Source organism: Chelon labrosus (genome assembly GCF_963514085.1).
Source record: "Chelon labrosus genome assembly, chromosome: 19".
Classification (NCBI taxonomy): Eukaryota; Metazoa; Chordata; class Actinopteri; order Mugiliformes; family Mugilidae; genus Chelon; species Chelon labrosus.
Window position 1 is genome coordinate 4,510,277 of NC_140352.1, and position 17,081 is coordinate 4,527,357.

General features: G+C 44.4%; 1 protein-coding gene across 1 annotated transcript in view; it reads right to left on the bottom strand.

The window, feature by feature from the left end:
* Positions 1–16,641, bottom strand: part of plce1 (phospholipase C, epsilon 1) — a 72,681-nt gene extending 56,040 nt beyond the window's left edge. The window contains exons 1-5 of the mRNA XM_084567644.1: positions 16,568–16,641; positions 12,196–12,337; positions 10,993–11,636; positions 10,495–10,896; positions 10,024–10,233 (exon numbers count right to left, since the gene is read on the bottom strand). Of these exons, the coding sequence (XP_084423770.1) occupies positions 10,024–10,233; positions 10,495–10,896; positions 10,993–11,598 (1,218 nt within the window). The 5' untranslated portion in view covers positions 11,599–11,636; positions 12,196–12,337; positions 16,568–16,641. The remainder of the gene's footprint in view (positions 1–10,023; positions 10,234–10,494; positions 10,897–10,992; positions 11,637–12,195; positions 12,338–16,567) is intronic.
* Positions 16,642–17,081: the final 440 nt, after the last annotated feature.

Sequence of the window (17,081 nt, forward strand, 5' to 3'; positions counted from 1 at the left end):
AATAAGACATTTAAAGACACAAGATAATAGTTATGCACATTATTCACTATTTCTGACATAAACAGCGAATAAGGAGAATATTCAACACTTAAAACAATCCGTTAAACTCTTGATCGTTAGTTTATTAATCTACTAATGCCTTTATTCAATTAAATGTTAAAAAGTACAAAGAGAAATAGGGTCATGGGGGGGGGCTGGAGCCTATCCCAGCTATCATTGGGCCAGAGACAGGGTCCACCCTGGACAGGTCTCCAGTCTATCACAGGGCTAACACAGAGAGACAGACAACCATTCACACTCACACCTACGGTCAATTTAGAATCACCAATGAACCTAACCAGCATGTCTTTGGACGGTGGGAGGAAGCTGGAGTACCTGGAGAGAACCCACGCAGACACAGGGAGAACATGCAAACTCCACACAGAATGGATTAGAACCCAGAACCTTCTTGCTGTGAGGCATCAGCGCTAACCACCACACCGCTTTCATGCAACAGCAACAGTGCAGCCTTTAAACTGAGCAGATTTCTCATTAAACATGAATCACGACTCGGGCTTCAGCCGTCACAGGTGCTCATGTGCTAAAAACATTTAGCATTTAGCAGAATAAAAACCTATAACTTGTCCTTGCCACTAGATGGCGCTAAAGGCTGATTTATAAGCCAATGTTGGGTCCATTCAAAGGCGTTCTGTGATTGTTTGCAAGTACATTCCTAAATAAAAAAAAAGTGAAGGCAGATGAAAATGGCATATATCTTTATCTTATTAATCAATCCAGATAAAAGTTTAAAAATACATATTCAACAACACTGTAGTGGGTCACATGGTGAGAAGCATATTTTGTATTTCACAACTATTCAGAGGAGCCTCCTCAGTTACGTCAACTGTATTTAACTTTGATTAAAGACGAAAATCACATGAAGTACCTCAGAAATGACACGGCCTTTAGTGATGTCATTTTAATTCTGCAGAGGATGCAATTAAAAGCATCACTGTACAGCATCCGGCTAAAGCTTAAAAGTTTAATTTGGGCTAAATCCCTTCTGGTTGACCTCTCAAATTATGAGATAAACTGTTAAAAGGGGGGAGGTGGAAGGCTGTTTTTATGGCAATTGTGTTATTCCTGTGGGAACAGTGGCGGCGTCGGAGCATTTCCGCCGAACAAAAATGTAATCAAACCAGTAGATATATGCTGTGTGATGTGATTGCATCACTGGAGGAGCTCAGGAACAGCGTGACACATGTAGCAGCCATGTAGTCAGACAGTTGTGAGCAGATATGTTAGATCCCGTGAGGGTGATGAAACTAGGAGAGGTCAAATGAAGAAAAAAGACTAAGGTTATAATGTGACGTAACGAACAAATCAAAGGCAACAACAGGCACATTTAAAGGGGGGGAGGGGGGGTGTTATATTTTCCCTCACATGTTCTGGGTCCCCAAACCCGGTTTAACAACGCTCTCTGGATCGCTGCCACTTCTCCCGGAGCCGTGAACTTTTCCCACAGCGCCACGCAGACGCGAGAGGCCCGAGCTAACGGCTAACACACATTTTGACCGAGCGAAGCGAAAGCACACCCACGTGCAGTTTTGACACTCTTCTGTCGCTCCACGGAGACAAACAGATAAAAAACTAGAGCAGCAGCCTTTCTGTTAAAAAAAAAAAAAAAAAAACAGCAGCGGAGCTTCAACACACTTTAACAGCTGAGAGGTCACATTGTTACCGAGTTACCGTCATTGCGAAAAAGCGGTACTCCTTACAAAGGTATGCCAGATATTTAGTGTCCTACTCCTTTTCTGTGTAAGCAGACATCTGACTAAACAAGAGTGTGTCTCAACACACACAGACACACACACACACATGCAAACTCTAATCTGCGGCTAAGCCATAACACCCAGCTGGGCGAGAAAGTGGCCTGCTCGGCACATTCCTTTGTAGTGGCACCACACGCAGAGAGAGAACATAAGAGTGATAGACACAAGGTTAATAGAGTTTGACATGCGTGGTGGGCGAGAGTGTGTGCACGGGTGGGATGTGATACCATGATCCTACAGCAAAACTGCTCTTTTAGTTTTTTCTGTGGTCAGATTTTCTTTTTGTTTCTCAGACAAACGGCTACGTAATTGTGTATGCATCGCTTTTTAGTGACATCTGAGGGCAAATAAACAAAATTAAAAGATTAGAAAAACTGCCATTTTGTCTGAAATCAGTCACAAACCAATAGTCGGCTGCACCTGTGAACGCTTGAACAGGTTTCCGAGAGAGGGTGATGCTGGAGGTCCCCGTCTTGGCGTTGCCCGACTCCACCTACGTACTGACTGATGCATAACTTACATGCTACGCTCAAACTAGCAAGCTACAATACATTTTCAATGGAAGCACTTGAGCTCATATCAACATATCAAAGTTGAGCTGGTTTCAACTTTTTTTCTATGCTGTCAACCAATCAAATCCCAACCCCCTCAAAACCAGGCCTTTGAGGGGAGGGGCCTCTGTGGATCATCCCACAGATACTTGATCAGTTTGGGATCTAGTGAATTTGGAGGCCAGGTCAACACCTAGTGCTGTTCTTCATGTTTTTTTTAGTCGTTCCATCCTGCTGCCATCAAGGAGTGTCATTGCTATGGGGTGGGGGTGCCTGGTCTGGTCTAGGTGGGTGCTACATGTCTAAGTAACATCCACACCAATGAATGCCAGGTCCAGAAGTTTCCCAGCAGAACACTGAACTGTCACAAGATGGTTGATGTTATTTACTTCTGCTGTCAGTGGTCATAATGTTGTGGCTGATTGGAGTATAACCATCATCTTACATTATAAGCAGCACACTACCCCTCTCCAACTACCCCGACCATGAAACGATTCAATCTACTTTATTTACTGAAGCAATTACCTGGAAAACCAATCAATGTAACCTCAGCTGGCGCAGGGCGAACGAATTAAAACCGGATATTTGCTGTAGATATTGTATCTGGAAAAGCACGCATCAAATGGTAACTAAGACGGGTCTGTGTTTACAGGAGTCATCACCTGAGCTCTTAAATAAACCTTTTTTTTTTGACAGAGATATTTAACCAGTGAAGGCTGGAGGCAACATAATCATGAACAGGGTAAACAATATTAAGTTTAACAAGACATTTCATACGCCAAAGGCTGTATTTTAATAGCATTGTATGGGACAGCCCAGTCAATATTTGCTCGCCAGAAATTACCCAATTAAGCCTAAAGCTAGCGCCGCAAGACGTACTGACATTAGCAACAGCCTTTATATCCAAGAGGGGCTCTGCAGTTAGTAGAAACTATAAAGGTCTGACTGTCTGATTAAAGGTGAAAGGCAGCTGAAGAGTGGGGTTCTTATCGTCAACAACAAATGCAGGGGGAAGATTGAGTAAAAGAGAGAGTAGCTGCAGAAAGAGAAGTGACTGGCAGTTCAAATGTGCACTGTGCAACTCTGTGACAAGAGCCGATAAGACCCCACCACCCCCCTCATTCTCCATCTATCAATCCACCCAGACAGGAAATGATGTAGTATACTTTCAAGATTGCATGTTTCGGTGAATCCAACCTGACAGAGAAGGACCTGAAAGGAGTCAAACCAGGAAACATGCAGGAGTTATGCCTGGAAAACCTGGTGCTGAGGAGGAAAACGTGTGAAAACTCAAAGATGGAAAATGTAATCCGGTCTAATAGATGCGTTCCCAGTATTTCAGGTGACTTGGTTGGAACTCTTCCAAAGGCTGTAACGGCCCTCCTCTTTCTTCTCCTTGGCTGTATTACCAGTAAAATATTTTAATATATAAGTAAGAAGATAAAAAAAAAAAAGCTTCTGTTGAATGCTCTGCTTAAAGTAATCTAAAAGAAATGAATATACCGATCAGCCACAGCATTAAGACCACTGACAGGAGAAGTGAATAACAATGACAATTCAATGTTCTGCTGGGAAACTTCTGGACCTGGCATTCATTGGTGTGGATGTCACTTAGACATGTAGCACCCACCTAGACCAGACCAGACACCCCCACCTCATAGCAATGACACTCCTTGATGGCCAACTCCTTGACGTTTGGGAACAACTAAAAAAACATGAAGAACAGCACAAGGTGTTGACCTGGCCTCCAAATTCACTAGATCCCAAACTGATCAAGTATCTGTGGGATGATCCACAGAGGCCCCTCCCCTCAAAGACCCCCCCAGCTAACAACATTTTTGTTGCCAGACACCACAGGACACCCTCAGAAGGCCCATGTCCATTCTCCGATGAGTCACCACAAGGGAGACCTACACAATATTAGGAAGGTGGTCATAATGTTAAGTCTAGTCCTGATAATACCTAGTTGCATCTTTAATTTGCAGCCCTGATTGTCTTCTTGCTCACAGTATGAGCTGAGAATCAAAACCAGTGACCATAACATAAACCCGTTAGATTAAGGAGTTTATAGTACAATACGTATATTGTCCCCCGCTCCAGTTGAGTTTAATGTGCTTTATTCAAGGACAGGACGAGAGCATTAAGACATTTTTATTTATTTTCCCACCACGGATATTCCTGGATCTGAACTGGTGACGTTTGGGCTGTAAGTCCACTCATGACAAGACGTCCTGAGGGAAAACTGAAGAGCACACATGTCCCCAGAGGGAACAATGATTCCCTACTCGCGTCCTCAGTAAAAAGGGAAGAAGATATATTTACAAGCATCCATCTCGAGCTTTTAAACGGCCGCTGACAACTCAACCCCGACGTCACTTTGAGTGAAATGAAAGGACCTCTAATTGGTAGACTCCACAAAGGCAAACAATAAAACCCTTCTGGCTTTGGAAAGCGTTTGATCCGTGCACCAGGTGTGTGTTTTTACCGCTGTAGCAGCCTGACGTAATGAAACACTTGCCTAGACCTTCCTGTGTTCACATTTCCAGAAAATTAGAGGAGGAACAAGTTTTAGAACAAATGCAGGTACGCCGAGAGCGATAATCCAGCAACGTCGGCAATCTGTCGTGCATTTCGATTGCTACAACCCATATCAGGGCTTCTAGGACAGGTACAGATGCATTGAGATGCAGCAAAGCGGGAATTAGTGGGAGTTAACGGGACCTCTTATTGCAGCCCCCACACAAATATCTTGGCATTCTCAAATTAGCCCTTCCTAGAAAGCATGAACTCATCGTACACCAGGATGTGGGCCTGAGTTTTTGTGGTAGCTGCAAGAAGACGACAAGAAAATGTAATCAGGGTAAATAAACAAATAGTTTTTCATGCACTCACTGAAAAAAATATACACAAATCATTCTAATTCATGGTTTTGTCTTGGGTTAGACTCTCTTCTGCACCCTACCGCCGTGTTTCTCATTTTCCTTCCACTGTAGATTTTCCTCTTTTTCCACTGTTAAAATCAAATTTTCTGCCTCTTTTTTTTTTTTCCTCTCTCCTGGTGTGTTACCCCCTCCTCACTCTCTTTCTCTCTCTCTCTCTCTCTCTCTCTCTCCCTGTCACTGTTGCTCTGCTGCTCCGGTCCCTCCTCCATATAACGCTGTATTCTTTGGCTCCCTTCATTAGTTGTAGCAACAAACGCACCAAGCCACAGGATACTTCCAAAAAGACTCCTCGGCGTGATTACTGCGGAGTCAGGCTTAAATGGTGCATGCTGGGGGGTGGAGGGGGAGCTGTGTTGAACCATAAAGTGTGATTGTGTGTAGGGAGTGGGGTGGACGGGTGGTGCAAGTGTACCAAAACTTTTGCCGTTTCATCTATAAATCTTAAGCAATCGTGTATCTGCTGATGGTTCTGCATGGTTCGGACTCTAATGCTCGGCTTGCTGTGATCTGATAGAGCAAGAATGTGCAGAAAACGACATTTTTCGCCGTTTGGTTGTAACACATTCCTCCAGAGTTCAATGATCCCGGTGACCACTCTGCAAAAAACTCATTCTCCGCTGCACAGAAGTTTTCTGGTGACCCCTTCCACTGGAGGAGCTTAGATGGTGTTTTGACAAGGGAAGTTCTGGCAGCCATCCCCCCCACCCTCCACCCTCCCAGCTCCTCTATTTTTCAATAGGCTCATTATAAAAGCAGCTCTCCCTGGACTTGAACTCGGCCCGCATTTGTACGACCGCAAAGGAGTCATAAAAAAACACTCTGGCAAAGTTCGACAAACCACACTGCAGCATGCTTATGAGTATAAGTCTGTGTGTTTTTAATGGTGTGAGCCCCCACCCCCACCCCCACATGTGAGAAACTTTCAACAGTACTTGGCTCTGTTGTGGCTATGCACGGACCAGTAAAAAAAAGACCAGTACATATCCATATTATGCACACACATGTACAACAGCGTGCAACGGAAATGCACAAATTTCGAAACTACAACGCATAAGTCTTACTATTTTGACAATGCAATTTAGAATTACACAAAGCCCGAGATCGATGGGTGGCAGCAGGGTTGCCGTAAATTTCCAGCGCCTCAAAAGATGCAAAAGTGAACACGACGGAGTGCCGTTGGCTGCAAAGTTGATTTGCTTGCCACAAAAAAAGTCGCCACCTGGATTTAACTAATAGGTACAAGACTCCTATTGGATAATTACTGCATGGGTGATTAGATTTCAGCTGGCAACAAGTTATTTAACCCCAACTGATGCAATGAGTAGCTTCTCATTTCTTCAACAACCATGTCTAAAGACACATCCTGTGGTCGTGGAAAAGATGTTAGTCTGTTTGAGAAGGGTCAAATCATTGGCATGCATCAAGCAGAGAAAACATCTAAGGAGATTGAAGAAACTACTAAAACTGGGTTAAGAACTGTCCAACGCATTATTAAAAACTGGAAGGATAGTGGAGAACCATCGTCTTCCAGGAAGAAATGTCGGAAAAAAAAATCTTGATTGATCGTGATCGTGATCACTTAAACATTTGGTGAAATCAAATGGAAGAAAAACAACAGTAAAACTCAGGGCTATGTTTAATAGTGAAAGTAAGAACATTTCCACACGTACAATGTGAAGGGAACTCAAGGGATTGAGACTGAACAGCTGTGTAGCCTTAAGAAAACCACTAATCAGTGAGGCTAACTGGATAAAAAGGCTTCAATTAGCTAGGGAGCATAAAGATTGGACTCTGGAGCAATGGAAGAAGGTCATGTGGTCTGATGAGTCCAGATTTACCCTGTTCCAGAGTGATGGGGGCATCAGGGTAAGAAGAGAGGCAGATGAAGTGATGCACCCATCATGCCTAGTGTCTACTGTACAAGCCTGTGGGGGCAGTGCTATGATCTGGGGTTGCTGCAGTTGCTCAGGTCTAGGTTCAGCAACATTATGTGTCCAAAGAATGAGGTCAGCTGACTACCTGAATATACTGAATGACCAGGTTATTCCATCAATGGATTTTTTTCTTCCCTGATGTTCACGGACATATTCCAAGATGACAATGTCAGGATTCATGGGGCTCAGATTGTGAAAGAGTGGTTCAGGGAGCATGAGACATAATTTTCACACATGGATTGGCCACCACAGAGTCCAGACCTTAACCCCATTGAGAATCTTTGGGATGTGCTGGAGAAGGCTTTGTGCAGTGGTCAGACTCTCCCATCATCAATACAAGATCTTGGTGAAAAATGAATGCAACACTGGATGGAAATAAATCTGGTGACATTGAAGAAGCTTATGGAAACAATGCCACAGAGAATGTGTGCTGTAATCAAAGCTAAAGGAGGTCCAACGAAATGTTAGCGTGTGGGACCAAGGTAGTGTACATTAGCTTGCAAATATTCAGTATTTCCTGGCATGGAGTTTAAAGAGCCACACTCGTACAGAGGAGAAAAGTAAAAAACGAAATACTATATGAATACAATAAACCGGTTCTTGTGTAATTCAGTGGTTGTTTTGGGTCTCAGGGCACCACAAGGGTTGCAGCCTCCGTGTGCTTTGGGTTTTTACAGGAAAAAGGAGGGGATAAGATAGGAGAGAGTCCTGTGTGATGCAGCTGGTCGCCCAGGCTGGTCAGCTTCAACCGAGAGGCAGGGATTCGCTTTACAGTCGCTAAACTTTGGCTTAAGTTGAACCGTTCCTCAGAGAGTTTGTAAAACACTATTGCTTGGAAACTTATAAAACAGTAACGTCCAGGGTCTCTCTCGCTCTCTCTCTCTCTCTCTCTCTCTGTCTCTCTCTCTGTCTCTCTTTCTTGCTCAATCACCCCCTCTCCAATTTCCATGGCTGCAGCTTTAACGCAGATGCCAACCCTGCTCAGTCCATTTAAACTTGCGCGTGCACACACAGAAGGCTCAGTCATTCAGCCTGTCAGTAATATGGTTGAGCCAAACTAACGGAGAATAAATCATTTTTCCGGAGCAGGGGCTTACCCTGAACAAAGAGCCTGTGTGAGTGTGTGTGTGTCTCTGTGTTGTTCTATTAACATGCTCCTTGAACAAATTATTCATCTTCCATGCATTGAAAGCATAACATTTCAATCCAAATAAAGGAAAGAGCATTTTTTCCGCTGAACCAAGAATCACTTAAGTCACAGATTCTATTGTATCACTGCAGCTATTAACCCTTTAACATGTTGCCGGCGCAAGTGGATTACGGTAATGACGGTTTACACTATTGTAAAAATCCCAACGGCTTCTGAAAGCTAAGACGTTGCGCTTCAGAACCACTATAGTGTCATTACGGTAATTTCACTTGCACCTCTCCCAGGAGGGAATTACACTCTCATAACAAGCAGTAAATCGTAAATAGTTGCCAGACATTGAAAGTTCCAGGTATTCTGGAACAAAATCACTTACTCACAGGACATTTTCTGACTTTATTATCGTCAAAATAAGCAAAAGAAACACGTTCCATACGGACATTTTGAGGCTCAGGTGCTGAAGGGTTAAGCAAGGTTTTCCTGCAGAAGAGAAGAGAGATTACAAAGAAACCACATGCAGTATACTCCAAACGTCATAAAGACAAAGCCTTCCTGTGTGGCCTCTGCTCACTGCACGCATGTGTGAGTAGCTCATCAGCTCCAGCTTCATAAACAAGCATGGATGGAGGAGAATAGGTAATAATCACCTCTGAGAAATGGGGTTCGGGTGCCAGTTTTTCTTGGTTAACGGGCAATAACACCTCTAATAGAGACTGAATGGTTCCCTCTGCAACATATTTCATAAACCTTAATAACCCTGGGATAAATTATGAAGGAAAAGGCTTGATTATTAGGATTCTGCATCAGATCTATGCAGTAGCCTGACATGCACCGCTCTAGAAGCTGCAACAAGGCCCCTTCACTTCCAGTCGCCATTGTCTGAATTACACAGAGAAGCTCACCACAGTTAACCAGCTGCCGGCTAGCGTACAGTTTAACACAGCGTAGGCCACCGCATACGTTACGACATACACCCATCAGCCATAACATTAAGACCACTGACTGGAGAAGTGAATAACATTAAAACCATCTTGTGACAATTCTAGGTTCTGCTGGGAAACCTTTAGACCTGGCATTCATTCGTTGGTGTGGATGTTACTTAGACATGTAGCACCCACCTAGACCCGACCAGGCACCCCCACCCCATAGCAATGACACTCCTTGATGGCAGCAGCCATCCCCAGCAGGATGCAGTCTGACACAGACACACACACAAAAACGCTTTAGGAACAAGAAAAACAGGAAGAACAGCACGAGGTGTTGACCTGGCCTCCAAATTCACTAGATTCCAAACTGATCAAGTATCTGTGGGACGATGCACAGAGGCCCCTCCCCTCAAAGCCCCCCCCCCACTGACAACATTGTGTTGCCAGACACTACAGGACACTCTCAGAAGGCCCATGTCCATTCTCTGATGAGTCGCAACTGTTCTGGAGGCACAAGGGAGACCTACACAATATTAGGAAGGTGGTCATAATGTTATGCCTGATCTGTGAAGACTCTAAGTAGATCCTCTCTTAGTGGGAGCATGTTAAGAGAAACAATCCATGACAGAAGAAGTTCACTGCATTTGAGTCCATCAAGTCTGGATTACTTTCCTATTAAACACATAAACGGTGTGTGTATTCACGTTCTTACCTGCTGTAGCTTCACTCCAACAAAGCGTAGCACGCATCTGCAGCTTCTGAATTCATCCTTCCCGCTACGCATTAACGTTGGCTGGATGTCCTGCTTGCTGGGAACCCTCAATCTGTGACAAACAACAGCCGCCCAAACATCCTCCGAGATGCGTCCCGACGGCAGCGTCCTGACAATCGCTCTGGTTCCCGTACACACCGACTTTGTCACCTTGTGGAAAGGAGGAAGGTGTTTCAGCTTTATTATTAAGATTTAAGATTAAGATTAAGATTAAGTGTCTGTCGGCCAAGTATACTTGTGTATACAAGGAATTTGGTCTCTGCAACCGTGAATTAGTGAATTAGTGAACACACACAAAGCACACAGTGAGGTGAAGCACACACTAACCCGGAGCAGTGAGCTACCATGCTTTGAGGCACTGCTGAATGTTAACTTTAATGCAAACAGAAATGAAATATTGCTTGCAAATACCTTCTGGTTGTTCTTGAAGTACCGCCTCACCAGGACAGTAGAACGCTCTTTCCGGTTCCGGACAAACTCGGTGTTGTCCGAGAGAACATCCCCGACGTCCTCGTCGCTGCTGCTGCATTTCCTGGTGTCTCCTAAGGACCCCTTCTCATCGCGTCCCGGGGATGTCGGCACGGTTTCGAGAGACGTCCGTCGAATGAACAGCTTCTCCAGGGAGTATTTCTTATCCCGGGGCCTTCTGTTGAGCCTCTCTAAGCTCGAGAAGCCGTCTTTTAGGCTGTGCAAGCGGACGTGTCCGTTCTGGTGATGCTGGTGGCAGTTGATAACCGGGGAACCGCAAGGAGATGACGCAGCAGAACTTGGTCCACTGGAAGGACTGTCTTGAGATGAGAGGGATGGAGACGTCTAGAAGCACACAACATGGCACCATGAATACTCTTAAATGTGTTTCATTTAGATTATTTGTTAGCATCAAACTGGGTTAGCATCATCATTTATTACCTTGTGGGAAGACAGCATTGACACAGGGAGGCTGCCGCGGCGGATGTGTTTCTGGTTGGGGCAGGAGGAGGTGGCGCTGAGGCAAGGGCTGTGAAGAGGGCTGGAGCTGGGGCTAGGACTGGACCTAGAGCTGTGGCAGCAGTCGGCTGGGCTTGTGTGAAGGCTACACCCGGTGCAGGAACAGTTGGCGCTGCCAGTTTTGTTTCTGCCTGCATCCACGCCGTCTCTAGGGTCGTCCAGCTGGCTCAGAGATCCCTCAGAACTTTTCCTGTGAACCAAAGCTACTCCTTTGACGCTCATGCCAGCTGACATCTCTGGATAATGTTTTTCCTCGGCACTTAAGATTTTTGATTTACACTCAAAGCACTCGTACTCTTTGTCCACAATGGCTTCATTCTCACTGTCACACGACAGCTTCCTGTATAAGAGGAGGGACGGGCTGCTCCGCTGTTTTGGCAGCCACAGCTGGTCAGAGCCACGCCATACCTGCTGGCCGTTATTAGCATGTTTGGCTTCTCTGCTCGGTCCGGTCCCGCTGGATGGAGGTGAAGCACGCCGAGCTAGTACTGCAGGCCCGACCTGCGTCTTATTTGCTTCAGTGGCCATCACGTCTCCCTGCGGCGTCCCGCTTCGTCTTACTGCAGCTTGAAAAGAAGAAGCACGTTACTCTTGTTGCCAGCATTTTGCTTAGTTAAACAGTTAATCTAAACTATCTAAACTATTTCCTCATTGTCAATTAGGGGGAGCTGTGGAGTAGTGTGGTTAGAAGTGCAGCTTGGGACAAAGGCGTTCCCAGGTTCGCCCCCGGCCATGTCCATGGCTGAGGTGCCCTGAGCAAGCATCTAACCCCCTAATTGCTCCTCGGGCACAGTCCTTAGAGGCTGCAACCAACTGCTCCTACACGCTACTGTGTGAACAAATTGCAGGACAATAAAGTGTTAAATTATATTATATATTATATATATTATATCATAATCAGGAGAATTAAATGTATTATTTTAACGTTAATGATATTTAGAAGCCTAAACTTCTTCATGGGTTTTGGCCTCAAGCTTCTGCACTGCCTTGAGGCTGAGGCAAATAATAACTTCAGCTTCCAGTGACCTCTTGAGACAGCACGTCCATACAGAGTGCGCTCTGTGTGTGTGTGTTGTGGAAACAGAAGCTTGTGCAGCTGTACAAGCCAGCAGATAATGAACCCACCGAGGTGACCCTGGAGGACTGAGGAATTTCCTTGATAGTACGGTCCCCGGTCCCAGCTCACAGGGCCATGTGCGTCCCCTTGTGCGCTAGCTCCGTCTCAACCCAGGCATGGATCTGTGGCATAGTTATCCGCTTGTAGGCTCTGAGGGAAAAACAACAGGGAGAACGCAAAAACACCAACGATTACATTTCAAGTTAAAGCACGCAAAAATAGGCCCAGAGTCAAAACTAAACCGGAAGACATCTCCTGCGCTCTCTTCTTTTATTTTCCTTTCAGTTACGTTTTGTTAACTCACACAGAAAAAATTCAAGGGAGGGAAGACATTGCCTGTAATTGCTCGCAGTTGCACCACCATGAAGAGAAAGTGAAAGAAAAGTCCCTCGAACATGCAAACTCGTTTTTATCATCAACACAGCGCAGTGTTAAACGAAGCCGCAAGGGGTTTAAGGGAAGCAATTATGCAAAAGGGGTCAAGGAAACTGGACGGTCCGCTCATAACACCATATCCTATAAGATACACCGATCATCCACAACATTATGACCACTGACAGGAGAAGTGAATAACATTTCAACCATCTTGTGACAGTTCAATGTTCTGCTGGGAAACTTTTGGACCTGGGATTCACTGGTGTGGATGTTACTTAGACATGTAGCACCCACCTAGACCAGACCAGACACCCCCACCTCATAGCAATGACACTCCTTGATGGCAGCAGCCAGGCACACACACTCAAAAACTCCTACACAATATTAGGAAGGTGGTCATAATGTTATGTCTGATCGGTGTATAAGGTATGACGGATCGAGAAAAGCTACAGGAAAGCATTCATCTTATGTTATAGTACGGTTTAGCACCCTGGTAGGATGAAATACATTATTAACAGACACACAGTCACCCACAACATGCACATACTAATTGGTGTGGTTCTGGCGTTGTCACAGTGGCCGGCGATGAATAAATCCCCCAAAACTAGTGCCTAAAACCTTATAATTAGAGTGACCACAGCCCTCCTAAGCTCCCTGCCAAAATGTGTGGGCTACGGTCAGAATGTGGGACCAGCCCATAGAGAGGGAGGACCGGCTTGACACCGTGTGCGCGCGTTTGTTGTGTGCGATACAGACACATCGAGGTGTGTGTGTGTGTGTGTTGGATGTCGGCAGACTCTTTTCAAGGCTCTGTGCTACATTCACGCAGACGGACCTGCAGCCAAAAGAGAGGAAACAGACAAGCGCTCCATTCATGAGCCGCACGGGACGTCTAACCTTCACGCAACTCCCCCCGCCTCGCAGCTCAGAGCTGAGACCTTTTGTTGATCATCTTTGAAGACGGGGGATTTTGTGTTAGAAACGCTTGATTTATTGTTACTGTGTTCAGTGTTGCAATCCATAAAGCAAAACAGACCTGCACTGATCACTAGACCTTTCTAAAGGGTGTCCCAGAAGTCTGGACCCATAATAGAGATCCCCATAGGTCCAGACTTATGGGACACCCTGTATTTTTTTTTTTTTTTTACTAGAGTATGTTTTCAAAAAATAAACCAATTTTATATAGGGATGCACCGAAAATTTTTGGCCGAAAATGCACGTTCGGACCAAATTTTATCAGCAATTTTCAGCCGAAAATGGACCAAAAGAAAATTGCTGCAGTTGTTGCTTGCTAGAAAATGAATGAATGAATCTTATTTCTTTGTATAAAAGTAGGGATGCACCGAAAAATTTTGGCCGAAAACTGAAAATGCACTTTCGGGCCATTTTCGGACAAAATTTTATCACCGAAACAACACGGCCAAAACAGGATGTTGTGATGATGCAAGCAACAACTGCAGCAATTTTCGGCCAAAAATGGACCAAAAGAAAATTGCTGCAGTTGTTGCTTGCATCATCACAACATCCTATTTGCATGCATTTTCGGTTTTCGGACAAAATTTTTCGGTGCATCCCTACTTTTATACAAAGAAATAAGATTCATTCATTCACTTTCTGTAACCGCTTGTCTTCTGGGAGCCTATCCCAGCTGTAATTGGACAAGAGGCGTGGTACACCCAGCACAGGTCTCCGGTCCATGTAGGAGTTTGGGCAGGCCAAGAGATCTCGGACATAATGAAGCATGTCAGCGATGAAAAATAACCGTCTTTGGTAACCGCGGTAACCTGTTTTGTGGCCCCGCCATAAAGCAGATGAAGGATGGCGGTGGGATTGGACAGGTTTGGAGATAATGCGATTTTTCAGAAACGTTTATTGTCGGCAACAAAAGAAACGACGTCACTCCTATAAAAAAGTCAAATGTCCAGAAGTAATTATCGCCTCCTCCTCGCCGGCGTTAAAGTTTACACCGTCCTATCTCACCTCGGGGCTTTTTAATGGAAACAAATGCAAAGAGGAACATTCGGTATATTAGCCCAATAAACTGCAAGAACAAGTAAACAGAAGATTTCACCTGAGCCAGCTGCACATTGAACTTCTACACTGAAACTGGAACACATGGGAGCTGCCTGCCTGGCTAAGTTGTCGATGGAGAGCAAATACTTTACGACATTTGACCTCCTGACATGTTGACATGATACGATAAGGCGACATACAAAAAAAAAACTCAATCATTGATAAGCCGATCAAAATCAATTCAAGCCGCAAAGGCCTGTGTTGTTATCAGCAGGTTCTTCTAAAGCCGATTTCCGGAGTACTCTGGTTTTTATTTATTTATTTTTTTCCCAGCCCAGTGCATTCCTCAGCTGTATGAATCTCACCTGCGTGTGTCACAGTCAACCAACAGGTTCAACAAGATGTACAGTATCATAAGTCGGCAAACGATATTTTGCTCCACTCCTAGATGTTACAGTCTAATCTGTCCCCAGTATTTGTGTTACTAAGGATAAATGAATAAATAACACTATAATACAATAACACTTAATCTTGTATGCACAGGCCCTTTAGTCCTAAGTGCCTGTGATTGCAAATCCAGTTTGATACGTATATTGTTGTGGACACCTGCCTCTGAGCTTGGGCGTAGTTACCGTTAGAACGGTGGATTAAAAGTCAAAGTGCAGGCAAGTCACGGCGACAACTGGAATTAAAGAATATAGTGTTAAATGTACAGTAAACAAGTTATAATCAGAAACACCAGCTAACAAATCCTGGCTTTTTGGAGCAAAGTGATGGAGTTGACTTTATAAGTCGCAGGTGTAAAACTATTAATAGACGCCAAACTGTGCATCTTTGGTATTTTTCCTGTAAATCATAACCTTAGAGAGGCAAACAAATCTATGATTATTTTTTTAAATATACTGTAGCCAAATCTTGGAAATCCGCTACTAAACCAAAGAGTCTGGCTTGCAGGATTGTCAGACTCTCTTGCAGACACAGACAACCATTCACACTCACACCTACGGCCAATTTAGAATCACCAGCGAACCTAACCAGCATGTCTTTGGACGGTGGGAGGAAGCCGGAGTCGGACACAGGGAGAACATGCAAACTCCACACCCCAGTCGGCCCATGGATTAGAACCCAGAACCTTCTTGCTGTGAGATACCACCACGCCACTGTGCAAAATATATCAGCGGCTGCTTCAGGTGTGTTGAGATTGCACAAATATTTGCAGGCTCTCCGAGGCTGAAGTCATTTGAGGACACAAAAAAAAACAAATGGGGCATGAACCTGTTCTAGGTCAGGAGGGCAGTACTCAGGCAACATGTAAGTTGCAAGACAAAGCAAGACGCTTGCATCCTGCAGCTTTAAATCCTGAAACCATGCACTCAGGACAGCTGTGTTTGCCATCAGGCTTATTTTAAAATCACTCCGAAATTAACAGTGGGGAGGAGGGGGTCCTGGTTTGATATACAAGACTCCTCTACATGCTTATATAGTGGCATGGCAGCGCTTAGTTCTTAAAATTTACAGAAATACCAAAAGAAATGAGTGAGTAAAAAATATGTTTTAGGACAACCGCAGCCATTATATCATTATATTACAAATGCACGCTAGAGACTGCCGGTGATCGGAAGAATGATTAAATCTGAGCAAATAGTAAAAACAAAAGACAAATGCACACACTGCTGAAAGTAGTTCTTGTTATCAGCTGGACTGTGATCAGTGCCGGGAAAGAGAAACACTCTTCCAGGGTAAATCTCAGCCTTGGGCTATAAACGCAGACAGACACACACCCACACACATATAGATAAAAAAACACACACACTAACACACACTGGAAACCAGGTCAAACAGAGTGACAAGTGCACTGACCAAGAAAACACTCAATCATTTCTACTTCACTTGCAGCTTTCTAAACAATACCATCCAGCACATGGAGTTTATAATCACCTCAATCCTAAAACCCAGTGTTTCTCTCCCAGTTAAATTCCTCAAATTACTTACATTTACTGGAGGTGTATGGGTTTGCAAAAAGCTCTTTCTTAATGCTCTAGGCTTCCAGGTTCCTGCTGGCTGTCTCGCTGTCAACTGACTGAGAGAAAGACGGGCAGAGTGACAGGAGTGTTGTGTGAGGGAAGAGCAAACCAATGACACAACGGGATGGGCCTTTCACAACAACTCCAGCAGCCAATCAAAATGGGTTCGTACTGCATCTATTTACATTTTATCTTGACAGTCATCTGCCTGACAGTTACAGCACAAATAGAGGTGGTTAATTTTCCTGAAAAAGATGGTATATATTTTTGCATTTAAAAGAATGATTTAAAGATAAAGTATGGGAAACCAATAAATAAACGTTAAGGATTCAAGGATTCAAGGATTCTTTGTTGTCATTTCAACACATGTTGGTACATGAGGTGGAACGAAATTAGTTTCTCTGGTCTCGATGCAAGCCAATAGCAGAAACAGTAAAAAGTATAAATATAGAATAAAATTAGCTAAGTATAGTACAAAAATA